At 38.9% G+C, this 22,957-nt stretch overlaps 1 protein-coding gene across 2 annotated transcripts in view; it reads left to right on the forward strand.

The window, feature by feature from the left end:
• The window catches only part of WAC (WW domain containing adaptor with coiled-coil), a gene marked incomplete at its 5' end in the record, with an annotated part of 61,776 nt that overhangs the window by 31,160 nt on the left and 7,659 nt on the right, over positions 1-22,957 (forward strand). For both annotated transcript variants that reach the window (XM_081996716.1, XM_081996717.1), the window contains 4 exons: positions 7,633-7,878; positions 9,699-9,821; positions 10,834-10,982; positions 14,794-14,912. In XM_081996716.1, coding sequence (XP_081852842.1) covers positions 7,633-7,878; positions 9,699-9,821; positions 10,834-10,982; positions 14,794-14,912 — 637 coding nt within the window. The remainder of the gene's footprint in view (positions 1-7,632; positions 7,879-9,698; positions 9,822-10,833; positions 10,983-14,793; positions 14,913-22,957) is intronic.

The raw sequence follows: 22,957 nt of genomic DNA on the forward strand, positions 1-22,957 counted from the left end.
AATCTTCTAAAAGTATCTTTGTAAAATTGGAAAATAGTTTGAGTCGTTTATTTTTACACTAGTAAAGCAAACAGCCTTTGATCTTTTTCTGTTCACGAGCTGTGCCATCCCTCTCTCTTTCTAAAAAGAGGTAAATCTGTATTTTTTGCTTGTAAAAATAATTTGGTCCAAATGACTGAATAGTATGTGCAGTAGTCCTTGCCTAAATGAGTTCTTGTTTCTTGTCAATGTGTTGCTGGCAGCCTTATGCCAGCATATATGTACCACTGTTTTAATAGTTCTGTTCTTAGTGTGTATTTTTTAATGCAGTAATAGTTGTGAAAAACAAAACAACAAAAAACCACAAAAAACAGCAACAACACTTTTTTCAGCTCAATCTCTTTTGCTGCAGGGGTATGTTGTAGTCCCACAAGGAGATTGAATAAAATCCCTGGCTGAACTATAGCTCAGCTGTTAGCGGTAGTCCTCTGCCCTCAATGGCTGGCAGTAGTGGAGAGTTCCTGGGGAACTATTTGACCTCTACCCTTTGGTTTGAATGTTCCAGTCAGAATCTGCTGCTTCTGTTTGTGCTCACTGTGAGTGCTTTATGCAGGTAAAGTGTGGGGTTGCTTTTCCTACTTTTTGGCTGCTTTATCTGTAGGGCACATCACATTTTCCTGTTTCTAACTCAGTTACTGAATGAAATGTTGTATTGTCTGTATCTTAACAGTGCGTCTGTCTGTAGGATACTTCTTCTCACACCCTTCCTTCAAGTCCCATCAGTACTTCTGTTTCTAGTGCAGCAGTACCCTGAAATTTTTCTAAGAGCGCTCAGCAAGCTGGCCAGTGCAATGCTGGGTGTGTTGTGACCCTGATGCTGACAGTTTGAGGTGGTTGGTCAGTGACAGCTGAGCTTCTTCCTCATCTTTTTCTCACCCCTGTCATTTTCTTACTTGTAACACTTGCTGGTCTTCAGCAGTCAGTTATTAACATTGCCCCTGGTATCATTGCATCTCCTCTGGCTGAGTTTTGCTGTTTTAAGTATATTACTCAATTCATACAGTGGTTAGAAAAAATTACAGTAGTGAGACTGTTAGAGGTTTCTTCCAGTACTTTATGCTTGTTTGCTGAGCATTGCTGTTACATTTATTTTGGCAGCAGAGATAAAATTAAAAAATTGAGTTTTTAGATTGGAGTAATACATATGAGAAAAATATGGAAATTTTTGCATTTTAGAGAATTTGAATATCTTGCTATAGTTTCATTTGGCCAAATGTGTTTTTGGCATTGCTTTTACATATTTATATATTTTGGTGTGGGTTAAGTTCCTTAGTAGATCAGAACTGAATTATGTAAAAAAGCTGAACATGACTGTCACTGCTCAGAGAGCTTAGGTGGTGGACTGTACATTTAAGGTACTTCAGCACAGATGAATGTGTTATGATTCTTAATCATTGTCAGCATATCAAGCAGTTCAGTTAGCTGTTCTAGATGGTAGTTGTTTAATCAGTACAGCAGAGGTGAGGTGTATGGGGCAACAAGGCATTGAATTTCTGAAAATTTTGTAAGGCAATTTTTCTTCCACAGAGAGCACAGTGTGAGAGCATATGTGCATGACTGTTGCTAGCAGAGCAAAGATACAACTCAAGCTCACAATAGAGTGATTGGGTAATAATGCAAGTGTTAAATTTGAAGGACTTTGAATGCATTGTTTTTTTTTTTTAATGGCGTAAAAATTACATCAGTAGGAGAAGCTACTGGAACACTCAAGGAGTCACATTGATAATTTGGGAATTATCCAGTCAACAGTAAGTGGGCGATTTCCATGTCATTAAAAAAATCTGTGTTGAAATAAATCATCTGTCCATATACATGGCAGAATAAGACCGAGCTATATATAGCGATATTTTAAAGCTACTCTTTGTATAGGGAGTACTAGTATGTCAGGAGGAGGACTGTGAAGGAAGTTACTGCACAAAGAATGCATTTCCTCTTTTTGTTTCTTTCTTCCCCACTCACTTCTCTGTCACACTAACATGCCTGAGTAACTCGGGACACTGTGGGCAAGAAGGGAGTGAGCAAGTACTAAGAACAGGTACTTAAAGGACTCCAGCAGAACGGGCTGACTGAGGCGCAACAGAGGAACAGAGTGTTGGTGTCCAGCTCAGTAGCTGAACAGTCAAAAGACTTAGCTTTTCATCACACTGCATTAAACCTAGTCTGAATAACTTTATTTTAACTGTAACATACCAGGCTGGGAATTGCCTTTCAGAATGAGATTCACTTCTGGGTCAGCTGTTGGTTTAGGAGCAAAGGTTTCTGTCATGAGGGGCAGAGATCAGTAACAGCAAGGTTCAGCAGCATTTTAATATAATGCCTCAAACTCTGAGAAGCTAAGGGTTTGCCTTCTTGTATCTAGATTGTAATGGAAGAACATTGTGGCATAACTGCTGAAAATGATCTTTGATGTTTTTTCTGAAAGGATTACTTGGCCTTGTTACTAAAAAATCCCCATTGTTTGGAAATACGCAGTGTAACGTGTCCATTCTGACTTGACATGATGTTTCTGGGGCAAGCAGTAGCCTTCTGTTTACTTCAGTTCAGATACCTCTTCGTGAAATCTGCAGCAAAGATGCACCTTTGTCATACAGGTTCTCATCACAGAGGATACTGCCTGATAACTCAGACTTCCCTCCTCTTGTCCAAAAGATGTGATCACAGGTCACACTCCAGCAGAGTAGGTTACGAATAGAAAACTCTTTCCTAATCATTGCGGTCTTCAAAAATTATTTTCATAATAACAAGTTTTTTTCCTGCTCCATTTTTAATGTAAAACCAATTAATAGTTCTTCACATTAAGATAATCTCCATATTTAGCTGTTTTTGATCACCATCTGATTATTTTGTTTTTCTCCTTTTTTTTGTTTTGTACGGCTTTATTTTTTGCTAATTTTTCTTCTGTATGATTAAAGTTGACAGCCCAGAAATTCATTTAGTTCTGTATTGTAGTTCTCTGTATAGGCTACATGTAATATGCTTTCTGACAATCATGTAAAGAAGCCAACTGTATTTTCATATTGTTGCAACAAAGTAAATGGATTTTTTTTTTTTTTTAGTTTTCTTAAAAGCTCCAGAAGTTGAAACTTTAATGTGCTTAGCTTATCATGTAAAAATTGGTGCAAAGTCATATTTTTAAAATCACAAAAAACAATCTAAAAACTAATCTAAATTTTTATTTTGTATTTATTAGAGCTAAAATGTAAATTTCAATTAAGTAAGTTTTCGAAAGATTGCAGTGGGCTATGTTCTGCTTTTGGTTTTCATTTTTTAAATTATTATTATTTTAAAAATTTTCCTTGGGACTTTCATCATAATAGCTGAAATTGAAATTTTACGTGGGGTTGAAGAGTCATTTGCATAACATTTGTATGGAAATTGGTGTTGACAATGAAGAGGCTGCAGACTTGCCCATCCAATAGCTGGCAACTTCGGTCGCAGTCTAAGACTTTTGCAGGCCTTGCAGCATAGTTCATCGTTTCTTTCAGAATACTTTTTTGTATAAGACACAGACCAAACTTGCATTTTCTATTTGTAAAGTTTCAGTTGTAGGTTCAGAATCAGACTCATGTATTAATGATACAGATTAGGTTTATGAATGACTACTGTGTAATCAAAAGCCGTACTTTGCAATAATACTGTAGATAGCTTGTTAATGAACATGAGCTTAAGATGACACAGGTGTAGAGACCAGTATTTCAGAGTTGTAAAACTAAAGGACTTAGATTTGTAAAGATACTTAACTTTTCGCAGTATACCGTGTTCATTTTGACTGTCTTTCATGATGGTGGAGGCTTCAAATGCATTTAAGACTTTACGGGACTTTATAATTCTAAGCATTTTTTAGAAAGTAAGAAACAGGGTTTACATGTTGAAAAGTAAACTTCAATGTGTGGCAAAACATACATGAAACAGTCTTTCAAAGGAGGTCAGAAAGGGGAATTAGGGAGGAAATGGAGGGAGTGAGAAGTTTCTACTTCTATTTGTGGAAAAAGCAGGGAAAATGCACACACCCCAGTGGGTGATATCTGAGGATTTTTGTGAAACAAACTTTTCATCTTGAGGAGTTTTGACTAGTTGTGTTAACTTCAAAGGCGAAACTTGCAAGTTCTGTATAGCATCATAAATTAAACCTGTCGTAAACATTTGTAATTATATTATACAAAAATGGGTGTGTAAATATTTAGAGGCTTTGTTTATTGGCAGTATTTTTTGGATTTATTTCTATGAAATCAAGTGTCCAGTATGGAAGCCATGGAATAAGCTAGATTGGTTTAAATTAAGGTGATGAAAGTTGTGATTATACAGAACTAATCTATAGTCTATATTTTTTAGCATGTTTGTTTTCATCACAAAGGAGTTTCCCTTTGTAGAGAATAGCCTTTCAAGCTACTTAATACAAACAAGAAATACTTGTATTTCCACAAATATTTTTACTTTTTTTTTTTCCCAGAAGCAGGTTTATACCCTTTATTTCACTATGAATAGTGAATTAAATTACTTAATTTGTGAAGTGCAGCAATGCTCTGAGCATTCATTGTACTCTGCTCTCTGATGGTAAATAACACAGAGTTGTAATACAGTGTGTATGTAGATATTCATGATCATGGACAGATACTCTTTCACAACATTTGGACTGTTGGTTTTGTAATGTTAACAGTCTCAAAAGATCGGAATGTTAGCGTTAGACATCATCATTTTTCCACATAATTTTCTCTAGGTGTTTAATCAGGGTGACTGTACAAAAATATCTTTCACAGATATGTTTTAACGTACTTAAAATGCCTGCAATAATACAGATAGTGTCTCCATATTGTCTAAAAGAATTAACTGGACTGTGTTGTTTTGATGTAATTTAGTTTGCATTTTTGTAGCAGAGAAGCTCACCCAAACTAAAGTACTTTTACATACCTCTTGGAATTCACTGGTTTTGTATTACATATTTTTATTCCTTTTATTCGAGATTGAGTAAATACCCAGAATTGGGCTTAAGGTTTGTTTTCACTGTATTGTTATCCTGAGTTTGCTTTTGATTCAGTTTATTTTGTGTCCAAAACTGCAGCATGGATGAAAAATACTTCCAGCTGTTTGGTATGGTGGTGTGGTTTGAAGCTCAGGTATTGCTTATGTGAATTAATAATATAGTAGTGAGTTGCTTCTTTGCTTAAAATAACTCAATCTAATTGTGAAGACAAGCCTAACTACATTAAATATGTTTTGAAATTAGTGCTGGCTGTTGCTTAGCATTTTTTTTTTCAGTTTTGTTTGTTTTTAAATTAGGATGTTTTGTTGTTTGTTGGGGGTGGATGGGGTTTTTTTAGCCTTTTTGTAAGGGTCTCAAAACTGTAGGGTAGGAGGCTTCTATGTACAAGTGCTAACATACTCCATTGTGCTTAATTCCCTTGCTTTTGTCTGCCAGTGTATCTTGTCCTTATTCGCACTATGAGAAATCAAAGTTCAATTTAAACTTTACATGTTTTTGTTTAGTAGGGTAAGATTCTTGTTTGCTTGATGTGTCTTTACTTGCAGTTGTCTTAAGTTTACTTTGAACACCATAGCATAAGATTTTGTATGTAATAATTCTGTAACAGAATTTTGCTAATGATGTACTGTTTTAAGGCGGAGCTAATACCTAATCAGCTGTCCTAGTCACATGTTACTGAAAAATTGTATAAAAAATTTGTAACTGCTTTTTTTTCCCCTCTTCAGTCTTTCTAACACTTCTTGTCCCTTTGTAAGGTCTTCTTATGAAAGCTCCTGGCCAAATGACCAGGTCCCTTTACAGCTACATTGAAAGCCAACCCCTTGTCCTGAGGAGCTTATAACTAGATAAGGCCACCTCTTTTTTAGAAGTTTGCCTAAAACATCAAAATATAGCTGTGTGCCTTGGCTATGGCATCCTTGCAAGCTGTCAAATTTGGATTTTTTTTTTTTTCTGGTTTAGATTTCTCAGCTATTTGACTGAAAAATTTTGGGGTTGTTTTTCCTATTTGTGACCTGTTATGAACTATTTCTACTGTAACTGCATGGAAGCAGAAGTCTCCTTTCTTTTAATTGAGATTTCTAATCTCATTTGATTTATGTATTGATACTTGCTTCAGTAATTTTTTACTTTTTTAGGATTCTTCTCCAAATTAGTCTCAAAAGTTGCAATTAAGTCTGTCAGAAAACAGAAACTTTTAGAAATTTTGTTAAGTTTTATTCTTGCGTAGTAAAACAAAACAAGACCTTTTTATTTTTCTTCTTTATTAAAAGTCAGCCACCTCTTACCTTTATCATCTCTCCAAAGAAAAAGAAAACAAACCTGTAGAGTAAAAGAGTTTCCCAGCTGGTTATTTTAGCTTCCATTTAGATTTTTGCCTGAAATGTGGAACATCCAGATTGGCATTCTCTGTCCAGTTTGAGGTGGGTTTAAAATCCAGGTCTTTGGTATTATGGGCAAGCATCCTGGGTGAGATCTTGGATCCATAGCCATCTTTCCACTCTTCACCTAACCTGTTTGGTGCTATAGAGGCATTAGTTTTTATTGAATTTGGGGGCAGAGGTCTCTCATGGGTTTAATGGGGATGATAGAGAAGGGGAAGCTAAAACTGAAATACAGTGGTCTGGGCTTCTTAAAGGAAGGATATTTGAAATGACTGATGGCACACCTGTAGTAAGTGGAAATACTTCCAGTGCAGGAATTCATCACAGTACCGACATGGAGAAGAAACTTGCATGTTAACTGGAAGTCAAATTTAAAATTAATTACATAGCTCACATTAAGTAAAACAGATTGCCATACAGTATCATTGATTCTTAAGTACTAAGTATTTCTGTGGATAGTTAAGTGTTGGTATTTGCTAAAATGAGAATAATAAAGTAAAGAATATAGGGCTTCATGCTTCAGGAGAAGCTGACAAGCTTGAAAGTAATTATGGGCAGATAGACTTTTAGATGTTTTTCCACTCTGCTGTGGGGATGTTAACAGCTCTTGTTTCACATTTGTAGTACAGCTCATTATCCTCACATTCCTAGTACAGCTCATTATCCTGTTTGTGAATCCTGAGAAATGTAACTGGATTGTGTATGACAGACGTGGTCTTTATATTGTACCTTCTTGCAGTCTGGTCTCTGGATAAATGAAGTATGGCTTATACCCTCCCCTCAAATGTGACGTATCAGCCTATCTTTAAAGCCCATGGACTCTTAACGTTTTTGTTCATAGTATATTTTCCAAAGAAAGGTTGTAATCATGGGTAAAAACGCAGAATATAAGTATTGGCACAGTAAAAGAAAAAAATCCCTAAGGAATTTTTGGCCTATGTTTGCCCTAAAAATTAGGGTGAAAAAATTCCCATTTGTAATACTGGCAGCTTGCAGTCCAGTACCTTGAAGCGGAAAGATTTTTTTTGTGTGTGTGTTCCTAATAAATATTAGGTTCAGTAGCCCAAATTATGCTAGATATCAAATATCTTCAATTCTTGTTATATTTGTGTTTTATTTTGTAATGATAGTTAAGCATTGATCTTTTGAATTTAGTAAAAAAATTGTACTAGTGAGAAGTTGTCAGGTTATATTGGGGAAAATGAAAATTACTGTCTGTCTTCTGTTCAGAGTCTGCATCTGTGGACAAGTCTGTATCCCATTCTTGCACAACTCCTTCTACATCTTCTGCTTCTGGACTGAATCCAGCTTCTGCGCCTGCTTCATCTGCTCCTACAGTTCCCGTCTCACCTGTCCCACAATCACCAATTCCTCCGTTACTTCAGGACCCAAATCTCCTTCGACAGCTGCTGCCTGCTCTGCAAGCCACCTTGCAGCTTAATAATTCTAGCGTAGATATATCAAAAATCAATGAAGGTAAGGATTCTTTAAAGTTGATGTAATCTCTTATTTACACACATTAGTATCTTATTGGATACTAAGCGGTAGTAAATGCAAGCCTTACTTTAAATGCAAAGTGAATAAATGAATCCCTGATCAAGTGAGGATTGTTTCTGTTTGGGGGGGTCTGTTAAACCTGTTTAAATTAGCCAAGTAACATTTAAGGTTAAGCTAATAAATGCTGATGTATGTGAACAGTCTAGTTGAGACTGGTGACTTAATTGCTTTATCAGCATTCATCTGTTGCACAAAACTTAGAGCTTTTTGTTCTGTTGTTTCATGCAATGTTCTTTGGTCTTTTTTGTCGTTTGTGCTGCTATTCTAATAATGTGTGTTTGCAAATAATGAAACTTCTAGGAGTTCTTAAATCTTGTTGCCTACCAGGGTTTTTTCTTTAACAGAACATGTTACCCTCGCTAGCTAAATTACTGATATTTAGAAAGTTGAGTTTTGCATATGTAATCAGTGTATCCCTTAGATTTTTGTCACATTGGCCTGGTTTATTAGAAAAATGTTTAGAACTAGCTATAGAGCCTTTTGCTGCAAAACAGGTAGAGTTGATGCATTTTTGAATGTAATTTTATCTAATGTAGTATCTGCATGTGGCAGATTACTGATTAAGAAAGTGGTGTGCGATTTGTTTGCTTCTTTTAACTTCTTGTGCAGTGATCACTGATTTAAAATAGAAAGCAGGACATTTACATGTAATGCACAGAGTTAATGATCTTTAAATTTTTAGAAGTGCAAACCATGAAAGTCAAAATAATGGATTTTTACTTGAAATTCTACTATTACGTACATTACAATTATTTATAAGGAAAAGCTGTCAATTGATTTCCTTTTAATCAGCAAACATTATGGCTTTATTCAGTACTAATAGGCAAGTTGGTTACTGATTTTTCCTGTGCACGGAGAAGCTTTTAAAACTGTAGTGCACTAGGTTGGATTAAAAAAATAGGAGTATCGTGGTTGTTTGTGTTAAAAAAAGGAAAGGTCCAATCAAGACGTTGTTCTGTGTTTGTGCTGGTGAGTCAGTTTTTTCAGACTTGTGCACGGGTAGTGTATGTTCAGGAAGTATCCCACAGAGCCTGTAAACCTTTTTGAAAAGATTAGTTCAGAAATTGGGTCTCATCGGCTCATACTGTAAGATGTTCTTCCTGTGTAGTGCAGTTTTAAAACAGTTGGTTGAAAACTATTAATTTTTTACTGGAGGAGGTGAGGACAGGACAGCTAAACTAGGAACAAATAAGTTTGGTTCTTTGGGGGTTTTTTTGGTTGGGGGGCAGGGAGAAGAAACCTGAGTGTTTGGATTTTTAATTTGAAAGATCTTTTCTTTTTCCTTGAACAGGAAGTCTTCCTTCCCAATCTTTTTTAGTGAGTTACAGTGATACTGCTTTTTTGCCTATTAAGAAAATTATTGTAGTTTTTAAAAAAAACACCCCACACATTCTGCTTACTACAATAAGAAATTGAACAAATACTCTATTTATGTTTACAAGAACTATTATTGATCCATAAGGTCAAGCTAAAGAGTTAAAGTTATTTTCTAAATGAATTTTATTAGTGTGTCTCTCAAAGATAAAACTATAAATACAGGACTTGGTTAGACATGCCAAGCATTCATGAATTGAATTCAAGTCATTGAAAAACAGTTCAGGTGGCTCTTCGGTCTATTGTGGATACAGGAACAAAATTGGAAAGAAAATGTGGCTTAAATGTATTTAGCCAGTTTGAACAGTTTTAAAGTGATGTTCTAGAATTGCTGGTAAACCAGAATGTTTTGGTTTTTTTTTTAGTTCTAACAGCAGCTGTGACACAAGCCTCTCTTCAGTCTATACTCCATAAAATTCTTACTGCTGGACCATCGGCTTTCAATATCACTTCCCTAATTTCTCAAGCTGCACAACTGTCTACGCAAGGTATTCACAATCTTCTTTTCACTTATGTGAAATTGTTATGTTGCATTTTATAAAGGCTGATACAATTGAAACTTGCAGAAGCTGCCTCTTCTCTTGTCTTTGGCCATCTGGTGTGGAGAGTGTCGAATGACTTCTTTTTCAAAAGATAGGATAAGAAATTGTTACTTGGGGAGCAGGAAGCCGACATGCAACTAAGTAAATGTGCTTCTCTGTCACGCCTTTTGGGATTTTCTTTGTATGGTAACTAACTCTGAGTAATGTGAAATGTGTGAGATTCTCTCAGTTTACTGTGAACCTTAATTAAACTCTATTTAATGTTCAATATAAAATACAACTTTTCCTTGGTTGAACACCTTTTTGTAGTACTGTGCAACTATGACTCTTGGAGGGGGAGGCCTTCAATTCTTAAATGAAAAGTTTATTCTATCGGGGGCGGGTAGTCTTCTGTAAATAGTATTTTCCAGCTTCCAGGCAAGATATTCCTTCAGGAATCTTCATTCTGGTTTGTAATTTAATAAAGCTAGAAACTTAAACCAAAACAATAAATGCAGTCATGTTATTGAGTAGGTAAGCAGTATTATGCTAATGCTAATTTTTAACCAGTAATTAAAACATGGGTGGGGGACTATTGGTAGATGCCTGGAATGGGTGAATAGCTTTCTACATAAACTGTTCATTCTTTTGGTTAAATCGCATTAAGCACTGTAAGCTCGGAACCACAAATGAAACTAATCTAGTCTTCATGTGTAAGAAGCATTGCATAATGGCTTCTTCTCTTTCCCCCTCCCCTCAAGTTTTAGAAGTGGAGGGTTCGGGGAAAATACAATTCTTTAGTTAGGATTGTTGTTGAACATTTCATTGTTCCAGTTGTTCATCCCCTCAACCGTCTCAGTGTGAATATGTTTGTGTATTAGTTAATACAGCATACTGCAAAGTACCAAGAGAAAATCTAATTCACATTTAAGATAGGATATGTTTTTATTAAAAACAAATCTTTTTTTTTTCTTTGCAGCTCAGCCATCTAATCAGTCTCCAATGTCTTTAACATCTGATGCCTCATCGCCAAGATCATATGTATCTCCAAGGATAAGCACGCCTCAGACTAACACAGTTCCGCTTAAACCTTTGATGACTACGCCACCAGTATCATCTCAGCAGAAGGTAAGCTCCTTTTGATTTATGCCATATTGTATTAAGAAACCATTATGGGTAATATTAAGTATTGCTGCTATATGTCCATGCGCTAGATGTCACACCTCTCCTATGAGGACAGGCTGAGAGAGTTGGGGTTGCTCAGCCTAGACAAGAGAAAGCTCCAGGGAGACCTTATTGCAGCCTTCCAGGACTTCAAGGGGGCTTACAAGAAAGATGGGGACAGACTTCTTAGCAGGGCCTCTTGCAATAGGACAAGGGGTAGTGGTTTTAAACTAAAAGAGGGCAGATTTAGACCAGATCGAAGGAAGAAATTTTTGACAATGAGGGTGGTGAACCACTGGCACAGGTTGCCCAGAGAGGTGGTAGATGCCCCATCCCTGGAAACACTCCAGGTCAGGTTCAACGGAGCTCTGAGCAACCTGGTCTAGCTGAAAATGTCCCTGCTCATTGCAGGGGGATTGGACTAGATGACCTTTAAAGGTCTCTTCTAACCCAAACCGTGCTATGACTCTATGATTCCACCCCCCAAAGACATTTATCCTTGTTTTATAAACTTAGCTTGTTTAGTATTTATCGCTCTGCTACAGATGTTCTCCTTGAACTGTGCAGATGAGCTTGAACCCACTGCCTTTTACCCAGTATAAAGGCCAGCATTATACCTGTGAATTAGGTGGTGTGGTAGTAAACTATACCTTGAGAAAATCTTGGTAGACCAACTGTGTAATTGAATATGCTTTTGGACACACAAGGTTTTTGGTAGAAGCAAAAAAACTTCAAGGCCAAATGCAGGTTTGAGAAGAGTTGATCTCAGTTTAGTCTAAGTCATAACTACAGCAATGCTGCCACTCCTCAAAAAACAACAAAAAGTGTTGTTTATTTTATGCTTTGTCTGATATGAGAATCTCCACTTACATGCAGGGCTCTGTGATCGCCTATAGTTAGTGACTTGGCTGCAGGCTTTCATCTCTGGTATTTTCAAAGTAGGGTATTGTATGTTTTATTGGTACATATATAGAAGTTCTTCTGAAAGTGGCAACATCTATATTTTGATCAGCATACTGTGACACATTTTGAAATTACTGTATTTTAATCCATCTTTCCGTAAGATTGCACCACAGTGAAGTGAGATTGCACATCTGGTTTATTTTTGAAGCATGTATAATGTGGTTGCAATCGAAGTGTGAAGTGTAGTAAATTTCTGAGTTACTCATTCTAAGCTATGATGTCTTGCTTCAGAATGCTTATTAATCATGATGGACTGTTGTGCATTATTTTATGCACTGGCAAGTTTTCACTCCCATCCCTCTGTGAGGAAGTTAGAACTCTTACTACACTGGCATATCATAACCGTAGAAGCTTTCTATGTGTTGGGTACCTCAAGTAGCTTCAAAGATCAGCTAAACAGAATTACTAGTAACGCTGGACAGCAGGATCTTTTCTTCGTTTTTCTGTTTCTCAAATCTGGTGCTACCAACAGAGCTGTTGAAATATTAACATTAATTGTTTGTGTGTTAGTCCCAGAAGAAACAAATTCTGGTTCAGCAGTGGATACTTTTCCAGTTCAGTAGAGAAAGAACTTTCTTGCCAGTTCTTGTATTCGCAGAATTCAATCTTCTCTAAGGTGGGATTGAGATGAGAACTTAGGTGGTGATAGCTCCAGTGTGAGCATGTCTGGTTTAGTACTCCTTTGGATATGTCAGTTAGGTTAGCTTATCCAGTCCTAAGTTTGAGGTAAATTATGCGTAATCAAGATGTGATGCTGTGCCAAGACACATTTGGTTTCAGAGCACAAGCTAGTTGGCTTAGGGTGCTTCTACGCAGCCGGCGCAGACCAAGCTGAGCTGGCACTGTGCAAGCAGAGCCCAGTGCCAGATGTACAGTTAGGCTGGCTCTGGAAACAGTGTAGTGCCATTTGCACAGTAAGGTCTGTTACTTAGGACTGCATGAACATGTCTGTACTGCTTTTAAAATGAAGCTGGTATGTCTGCCTGGAGGTGTGCTGTGTATGGATGTGGCAGCTCAGGTGTCGCAGACTCCAGGATCCTAGGCATCACATTTTGCTATTTAGCTGTGCCGGTGTTTTAAGGTTAGAAAATGTCCTGAATTTCTGCAAAATAACTGTGTAAAGCATGGTACACAGATCTGCCATGCTCAGTGAGAATTTTTTTTTTTTTTTAGCCTTATTATTTTTCTGTTCCTGGTATACTTACTTACAGTCTTTGAAACAGTTGGAAGATAGAGAAAATAGTTGAGTTTTTTGTGGCTCACTTGTCTGGCAAGTCCCAGATTTTCTTTACATTTTTGTTTTTATTTTTACCAGCCAAGGAGCTGGTTAGTTTTCCAGTTTGGATCTGCAAGGTGATTGTATTGTCTCTGTACTTTCTTTTTGAAATCGTTCCTTCTGCTTGAACAGTCTCAATAGTTATGTCTGCTCACAGGGTGAGCAAAATTCAGGAATTAATAGCAAAGTTCATGTCATACATTTCATAAAGATACTTTTTTCATAAATGAATTTATGAACTGCTACTATTTTGACCCCCTCAACTGTAATAATTCCAATTTCAACACACTGAGTGATCTTACAATGATCTTGCTTTATCTTTCCCGAATCATGAGCTTTTAATGTGTTATTCAGACTTCTTTTGGCTTTTGATGATAATTTTAAAATGTGGCTTTTCCTCTTATAAGTAGGTTTGAGATTACAATTAAGATTTCCTGTACGTTTAAATAAATGAAGTTATGTCTTGAGTTTACTTTAGCAGATACTGTCTGACTTGCCATCTGTGGTTTGTTTCACAGGGGTCTGTTTCTGAAACTGAGAGAATTTCTGGAGGTTCAGATGACCACTAGTTAGTAATGTACACCAGCTTGATGTCAGCAAATGCCAGACAGGCTGTCTGATTTATGTTTTTTGTCTTTATGGATCCCTAGAACCCATTTTTCTTCCTTTCCTCTTTCTTAAAATTGTTAGCTTGATTTTCTAGAGTGGGGGATAAATTTTGGAGCTGCTTCCTCTCTTGTACGTACTTTAAAAGGGACGGGGCGAGGGTGGGGGGGGAAGTAACTTGAACTCCATGTACTGTAACTTAGACACCAGTATATTCCCAAACTTTTCATCCTGTTTTTGTTTAGGAATTCACAGCAAAAAGACAGTGTCTCACTGCTGGTGTCTTAATATCTTAAATGTGAATGTCTACTACAAAGGAAAAGCAAAAAGCTACTGATGACTTTTTTTTTTTTTAGTCATTCATTAGTTTAGAACTGACAGAACAGTTAAAAAGGGGGAGTAGCAGACTGATAAATATGCTGCTTTTTTTTTTTTTTTTCCAATTTCTGATAGAGATGTTCTAGTACGGTTGTGACCTAATTCTGCTCTTGACACAGTGTAACGTGTTTTCAAGTAGGGAATTTTTAACTTTTTAACTGAAAATTTTTATTTGGGTAATGAACAGTTTTTCTGAGGCTGAAAATGAGCTCGGTGCTCACATGGAAGATATGGTCAAAAGTGAAATTGTATTGAACTATTTTACCTAATAAACTTACAATATTTTGACAAGTCAGATGGTTCTAAATTTGCTTGTGTTATGTCTATTAAGTGCTCTTTTCTATTTTCATAAAAAGAGCTAGCTATCACAGATACGGAACTAGAGATGATTTTTTTAAAAATACCTTATGAAGAGTATAAAAATTCTGTCAAAAATGACCTTGTATCAAAAAATGCCACTGGTATTGTAACTTGTAATTTCCATGTTTTCCTCTGGTTCTTACACTTGATATTTACTGTGGAGGAAATCTAATGACGTTTTGAACTTTCCAGGTTGCTACTCCAGGTGTTAAACAAGGACCAGCTTCACAGGCAGCACCTCAGCAGCCGGTAATAGCTGACAAGCAGGCAGGTCATGAGCCTGCCTCTCCACGAAGTCTTCAACGCTCAAGGTATATTGCAATACTTCTCTCTGCTGTCCTCTGGTATTGCTCTGGATCCAATGTATGTAGTATGTGTTGCAATTTGTGGATTTGGCCTATTTATTGAACATAAGATTTAACTCTGCCTCTACTGAAAGAATGCAGCTAAATAGCTTTATTACAGAGATAATGTGGTAGATTCTCCATTCTAGCACCACCACTAGAGTACCATTCACAGAAGCAAAACAGGACTAGTATTTCTGCCCTGTCACTCTGGAGTCAATTTTACAATTGATTCCTTCTATTGTGATTTCCGAGTTCGGAGCTTTTGCTTTAACTATGTGATTTGCTTAGTGTTGGATGTTTGTGGTGTCTTGCTGTAGTGTAGTTTGATTTTTAAATTAGTAAGGACTTCTGTCGTATCAGGCAATTTTGCTGCTGTAATGAAAAACATTTAAAAATTAAGTAAGTTTGACAAATGCTTTTCCTTGGTCAGACTCTTTTGTCAACATTGCAGCCTATTCAGATGTTGCATGATAGGAACATTTAGCCATGCATTTACAAGGTGCGTTTAGAATCTGTATCTCGTCTGAAATTTTTCTTTTGAGAAGACAGGCTTTTTATTGTGTAGGATGCTGTGCCCTTGATCATATTGGTTTCAGGGGCTGTAACCAAAGATTTGTCATAAGATCCTTCTGTGATGGAGTCACGGTCTAGAACTGTGTCAGGAAGAGATTGCAGGTTGACATTTTAAAAGGTGCGTCATTGCAGTGGATTCCTGTAAATCTGCAAGGTGTTGCACTTCTTAAAAGCTAAATTTTTATAGTGGTTGAATAAAAAAAGGATAAAAAAAACCCATCCAAACAAAAAACCCAACACTTTCCTTGTCAGCATTCCTGAAGGTACATGTGGTGCTTTCCAGATCATACAATAGTGAGATCCTTCTATCTGCCCTTCTGGGACTACTAATAAAGGGGACCTTCAACTACGTGTCACCCATACACTAACTTATTGTCAGATTTTCAAATCTGTGTTGGTTTTTGTTGCTCTTGTGGGGAGAGGGTTTTTTTTTTTTGTGTTTGTGGGCTTTTTGTTTGTTTGCTTGGCAGTCCTGTCCCAGTGACTAGCTTTACTAGAGACACTGTGTTATTGATCAGTTTGAGGGTACAAACAGAAGCAAGTCATGAGTTTTAGAGTCTTTAGTGTTGACAGTCTTACAGGTACTTGATTCTAATCTTTGGCAGATGTCTAACTTACAACGCATTTTCCTCTATGGGTAGAATAAAGACATAGTGTACCAGCTCCAGTCTCTAGTAATTATGGATGGTGCTCTTTAAATCTTTCTGAATTACAGTACCAAAAATAAAATTATACTTGGCAACCAGCTAAACCTTTTTAATAAGGGGACTAGACCTTTTTATAAGGAGCAATGGGGTTTTGGGGAATAGCTCTCAATCACAGATGCTTTTGTCCTTTGCTGATCACCCTTTCCCCATAGAAAATCTTGCTAAGGAAGATAATCTTTTTCTTGGAAACATTCACCACAGCCTGGAGTCTGTGTGAAGTGATACTGGTGGGCATTTGGCCTGCTAATCCATATGCTGTACTGTGTCCCCCCTACCTTTTGGTTTATAGGACTTCCTACTCTGGCATAACCCTTACTCACATAGAGTTCCTTTTAGGGATCTGCTGTCCCTCTGCAAACCTTTGCTCTGCTTGGCATCAGCATTTTGCTGGAGAAGAGAAGCTGAGTTTGTCCCAGCAACCGTACTGTTGAAGCAGAGGGGTCACGCAGGTAGCACTGTCCCATATTTGAGGAGGAGGCGCAGCAGGCAGTGGCACAAATAGAGGAGAGCATGCAGCCTAGTATCAAAGATACTGTGACAATATTAGTATTGTGTAGTACTCTATATCTCTCAAATCGTTACACGTTTGTGGTATATTGTGCATCATGAGTTCATGTGTTTCAGTTTCTTTTGGAAGTGTCCCATTTGCAAAAAATGGAAGATAAAGCGATTTGGAAAAAAACTGTGCGACTGGTATTTTGTTCCGTTCAGTGCAGTGGAGTTGAATGAAAGTGGACCATCTGAGATGTAGATTTATTCAAAAGATTTTCTGTGTCCAGGCAGTATTTATGTATTGATATAGAACAGATTATTCCTTTGTGGGTGAAAGCAGTCAGTAGGATTGAGGACTGCTCTTGGAGCTAACTCCCTTCACTTTTTTTTATGGGAATGAACAATAACTTAGCAACCTGAACTGTGGACAGGTGGTCCAAAAAGGGGCTCTATGAATTAAGGTTGCATTTTTCTACAGCTTAAGTACAGATTCATTGTACAGAAGTTAATCACAACCACATTTCCTTTGCCTTTACTTTTATTAAAAGTTCTAAGGGAATGGAGCTAAAATCATTTTTAACTTGTTTGTGAGGAAGCACTGTCTAAGAAATATGTGAATAGCTATTGATAACTTCAAAGTTGTGAATATTTCAGTCATGTAAGTTAGGGAATTAATGCCATGTAGGCATACAGTGAGTCTTTTTGTAAGGGATGATTCCAAAGACATGCCATGAATTATGGCTGCTTTAAAAATGGGACTAAATGAGTACTTCCACAATTAATAGTTTCACTAGTTTGCTAGTTTCCCTTTATTTCCAGAAAGGACTGGAAATATTTTTCCTTTATTTTAGAAAATGCAAAACTGCTGGAAGGAGGAGGTGTTTCGTCCTTTTTTTGTGGATTGTAAGATTTTGTAGTTTGTAGTAGTGTATTTCAGAACCATCCTGTTTTCATACTCTTCTGCAGATGTGTTTGCCTCTCTGGAAGCATTCTGTTACCTGTGGCATAGTCAGTCTTTAAGTCATCCAGCAGCTAAGACAGGTATTTGGCTTTGTTGAAGCATTTAAAAATATAGCACTAGTTTGGAACTGTCTATCATTGCTGCATTCATAGCTCCCCCTGCTGCTAACATAGCAGTGCTAGGATATTTTGTGACGGTATGTTTTTTTCATACTTAAGATACAAATTTATTTTTGAGAAACCCACAGATTTTATTTATTTTCCTGCAACGGTTCTGGTGTGTTAGTGATTTTTACTAATGAAGTAGGAGTCAGAGAAGCCAGGTTGATAAACGGAGAAGAGGCAAGTCATAGGGGAACTTTGATCTTACTAGAACTAAGGAATAAATAAGCATTGAAGGTGGTGCCTCAGTTCTACTTAGTTAATAAATGTAGCCATTCTCTGCACCATCAGCATGCTGATGCTGTATGAATACATAAAAACATACGATAATTGAGGTTGGAAGGGGCTTCTGGTTGTGATCTCATCGAGAGAGCTTTAAACTAGATTGAAAGGAGGAAGGACATAAAACCAGGCCCACTAGAGATGAGCCTAGGGGTGGCATGCCGATGTTGGGGGTGAAATCAGTAGCCCAGCTCAAGTGCATCTACACCAATGCACACACCATGGGCAGCAAACAGGAGGAGCTGGAAGCCATTGTGCAGCGGGACAGCTCTGATGTAGTTGCCATCACAAAAACATGGTGGGATGACTCATGACTGGAGTGCTGCAATAGATGGCTATAAGCTCTTCAAAGTGAATAGGCATGGAAGGAGAGGTGGTGGGGTGGCTCTGTATGTTAGGGGGTGTTCTGACTGTATAGAAATCAATGATTGTGATGACCAAGTTGAGTGCTTATGGGTGAGGATGAGGGCAGAAGCAAACAAAGCAGATATCCTGCTGGGAGTCTGTTATAGACCACCCAACTAGGACGAAGAGGCAGACGAAGCATTCTACAAGCGGCTGGCAGAAGTCTCATAATCGCTAGCCATTGTTCTTGTCTGGTAAGTTCAAGTCCCCTACATCTGCTGAAAGTATAACACAGCAGAGAGGAAACAGTCTAGGAGGTTCCTGGAGTGTGTGGAAGATAACTTCCTGACACAGCTGGTAAGTGAGCCTACCAGGGGAGGTACCTTGCTTGACCTCTGAGGTACCTGAGGTTTACCACTCTGAGGTAAACAGAGGTACCTCTGTTTACAAACAGAGAAGGACTGGTGGGAGATGTGATGGTTGGAGGCCATCTTGGGCTTAATGGCCACAAAATGATAGAATTCTCGATTCTTGGTGAGGTAAAGAGAGCATCAGTAAAACCACTACCGTGGACTTGCGGAGAGCAGACTTGGGCCTGTTCAGGTCACTAGTTTCAGGAAGGAGATCTTAAAGGCACAGGAGAGGCGGTCCCCATGTGCCACAAGATGAGCTGGCAGGGAAGACAACCAGCCTGGCTGAACAGGAAGTTTTTGCTGGGACTGAAGAATAAAAGGGAGAGTTTATCGCTTTTGGAAGAAGGGGCGGGCAATTCAAGAAGAGTACAAAGATTTTGTTAGGTCAAGCAGAGACAAAATTAGAAAGGCAGAAGCCCAGCTAGAACTCAGTCTGGCCACGGTCGTAAAGGGTAACAAAAAGTGTTTTTACAAATATATTAACAACAAAAAGAGAGTCAAGGATAATCTCCATCCCTTATTGGATGGGTGGGAACATTGTCACCAAGGATGAGGACAAGGCTGATGTACTTAATGCCTTCTTTGCCTCAGTCTTTAAGAGCCAGACGAGTTATCCTCAGGGTATCCAGCGCCCTGAGCTGGAAGGCAAGGAATGGAGAGCAGAATAAACTCCCCATAATCCAGGAGGAAGCAGTTAATGACCTGCTTTGCCACCTGGACACCCACAAGTCTATGGGGCCTGATGGCATCCACCCAAGAGCACTGAGGGAGCTGGCGGAGGAACTTGCCAAGCAACTCTCCATAATTTATCAGCAGTCCTGGTCAACAGGGGAGGTCCCAGATGACTGGCGGCTTGCCGGTGTGATGCCCATCTATAAGAGAGGCCGGAAGGAGGATCCAGGAAATTACAGGCCTGTCAGCCTGGGGAAGATGATGGAGAGGTTCATCTTGAGGGTGCTCACAGGGCATGTGCAGGACAACCAAGGGATCAGGCCCAGCCAGCATGGATTCATGAAAGGCAGGTCCTGCTTGACCAACCTGATCTCTTTGAATGACCAGATGACCCACCTAGTGGATGCAGGAAAGACTGTGGATGTTGTCTACCTGAACTTTAGTAAAGGCTTTGACACTGTCTCCCACAGCATTCTCCTAGAGAAACTGGCGGCTCGTGGCTTAGACAGGTTTACTCTTCGCTGGGTGAGGAACTGGCTGGATGGCTGAGCTCAGAGTCATGGTGAATGGAGTTAAGTCTAGCTGGTGGCCGGTCACAAATGGTGTTCCTCAGGGCTCAGTTTTGGGACTGGTCTTGTTTAATATCTTTATTGATGATCTGGATGAGGGGATCGAGTGCCTCCTCAGTAAGTTTGTAGATGACACCAAGTTGGGCGGGAGTGTTGATCTGCTCGAGACTAGGAAGGCTCTGCAGAGGGTTCTGGACAGGCTGGATCGATGGGCTGAGATCAACTGTATGAGGCTTATATAAGGCCAAGTGCTGGTTCCTGCACTTGGGTCACAACAACCCCATGCAATGCTACAGGCCTGGGGTGGCTGGAGAACTGCCTGGTGGAAAAGGATCTGAGGGTGCTGGTTGACAGCCGGCTGAATATGAGCCAGCAGCGTGCCCAGGTGGCCAAGAAGGCCAACAGCATCCTGGCCTGTATCAGAAATAACGTGGCCAGCAGGAGTAGGGAAGTGATTGTGCCCCTGTACTCGGCACTGGTGAGGCCGCACCTTGAATACTGTGTTCAGTTTTGGGCCCCTCACTACAAGAAGGATGTTGAGGTGCTGGAGTGTGTCCAGAGAAGGGCAACGAAGCTGGTGAGGGGTCTGGAGAACAAGTCTTATGAGGAGTGGCTGCGGGAGCTGGGGTTTTTTAGTCTGAAGAAAAGGAGGTTGAGGGGAAACCTTAATCACTCTCTACAACTACCTGAAAGGGGGTTGTGGTGAGGTGGGTATTGGTCTCTTCTCCCAGGTAACTAGTGGTGGAACAAGAGGAAATGGCCTCAAGTTGTACCAGGGGAGGTTTAGACTGGATACTAGGAAAAATTTCTTTACTGAGAGGGTGATCAAACATCGGAACAGGCTGCCCAGGGAGGTGGTGGAGTTACCATCACTGGAAGTGTTCAAAAAACCTGTAGACATGGCTGGGGACATGGTTTAGTAGGCATGGTGGTGTTGGGTTGATGGTTGGACTTGATGATCTTAAAAGTCTTTTCCAATCTTAATGATTCTATGATTCTGTGATAACGAGTACTACTATTTATCAGTTACATGTACTGCTAAAGAACATTGTAACTGTGGGGTACCATCACTGCTATGGTGCTAGTGATGTTCCTTTGTGCTGCCCAAGATTACTGCTTCCTTTGTCTTCCCTCACAAGGGTGGAGCAGACAGAGCAGGCTGTTTTCATCCTGACCTCTCCTTGCCCATGTTTGCAGGGATAACTAGTGCTGCTCCTACTCTTCTTAGCAAAATAGAAGAACAGAGCCCCTGTCTGTGAGTTGGGGGGAGTGGGTGTGAGTGACTCAACAAATGCTGGAAAGGGGAGTTAGGAGTGTAGAGGCTTTGTTTTTTGCAAGGGACGGGGGAGTAGAAAAGGGCACGTGCTGAAATGTCAGCTTCTAAGCTTCCCCACCATGGTTTATATACCCCTCCCAGTGCAAGTTCTGGTATCCTAGAAGATCAGATCACCTGGACAGTAGTTCTTGCAAGAAGGAGACAAAACCCCATGTTCTGATCCTTCATTTGATAAGTGATATACCTAACAGCAGTTTTTGATGCTGGTGAAAGTCACAGTGGAGTTGTTTGTTGCTGGTAATATTCAAGTTAAAGAACAGCGATGAACTCTCACACGTAGCAGAGCTGTGTAGCTGCAGCTCTGGCAGTCGTGTGAGATGTGGTTGGATCCATGCAATATGAGAGTGTAGTGTTCATGCTGGCCCTGATACCTGGGCTTCTGGACACATGGAAAGTAAGTATCAGTGATTTTTACATGTTTGGGGGGAACTTCTTAAAGCAGTTTAACAAGCTTGTAGGTTAACTAATGTTAGGTGTTCAGGTTGTATATCATAGCTTTATTGAGAGAACTGATACAAGTGAAACAAAAAAACCCTACTACTTTACGTAGAGAGCTTACCATCCAAGTGTAAGGTGAATGATGAGTATTTGCAAATTGGGAGTACAAGAGTCCTTGTGGATTAGTCAGTCATATCAGTTTGCCAAAGACTTAACTAAGCAGTACCTACCTTTTTTTTTTGTCATTGCACCAGGAATAGGCTTTTATAAAGAGATGGGATTCTTAAGAAGGCCCCTCCCATACATGAGGAGCATGATGAGGTAGAGAGGAAAAATGTCATGTAAAGTGGAGTCAGGACGTAATTATTAGAGGAATGCAGTTAAAAAAACCGAAACAAAAATTGCTTAAAGCAATGGCTAGAATACTTTGTAGATAACATAATCTTGACCACTGTGGATGGCAAAAGACTGATATGCCAAGATCATCGTAAGAGTTTTTAGTAAAAATTAGAAAAGTTTTTGACTAAGAATTATAGTTGCAGAGTAGAATTGGAAAAGCTGTGTATTGGTGTAGTGTTCAGATAATGTAAATAATGTGTTTGCTTGTATACGGAGATCTGAAAGAGGACAAAGGCTTTGTCCAAGGCACAGTTTTTGATTCATGTTACAGTACACATATCAGCTGAATGTGTCTCCATGCGTCTGTTCTCCAGCAAGAGATTAACACACCAACCAGAAAAATGGCAGCATGACTATGTTCCAGTAAAGCAGTCAAAGCTGGTAGCTACAAACATACTGCTCCTGTGATAATTCCGTTCTCCTGAGCACTTTTAAGTGAGGATGTACAGTACCACAGAGTCACCAAGGTGTTTGTGTTTTGGCATTTGTATATAGTTATACTCCTTAAAGCCCGTATGGCTATATTTTTAGATCAGGACATCAGGCTGTCTACTTCATCATTATTGTGACACTTGCCGATACTCTGTTGAATAAACCTGCTTGACTCCATCTGATCTCTGATTATTGAAAATCATAGGTTTGCAGCTATTTAAGGAAGAAC

The sequence above is a fragment of the Phaethon aethereus genome, assembly GCF_964289735.1.
Source record: "Phaethon aethereus genome assembly, chromosome: 2".
Lineage (NCBI taxonomy): Eukaryota > Metazoa > Chordata > Aves > Phaethontiformes > Phaethontidae > Phaethon > Phaethon aethereus.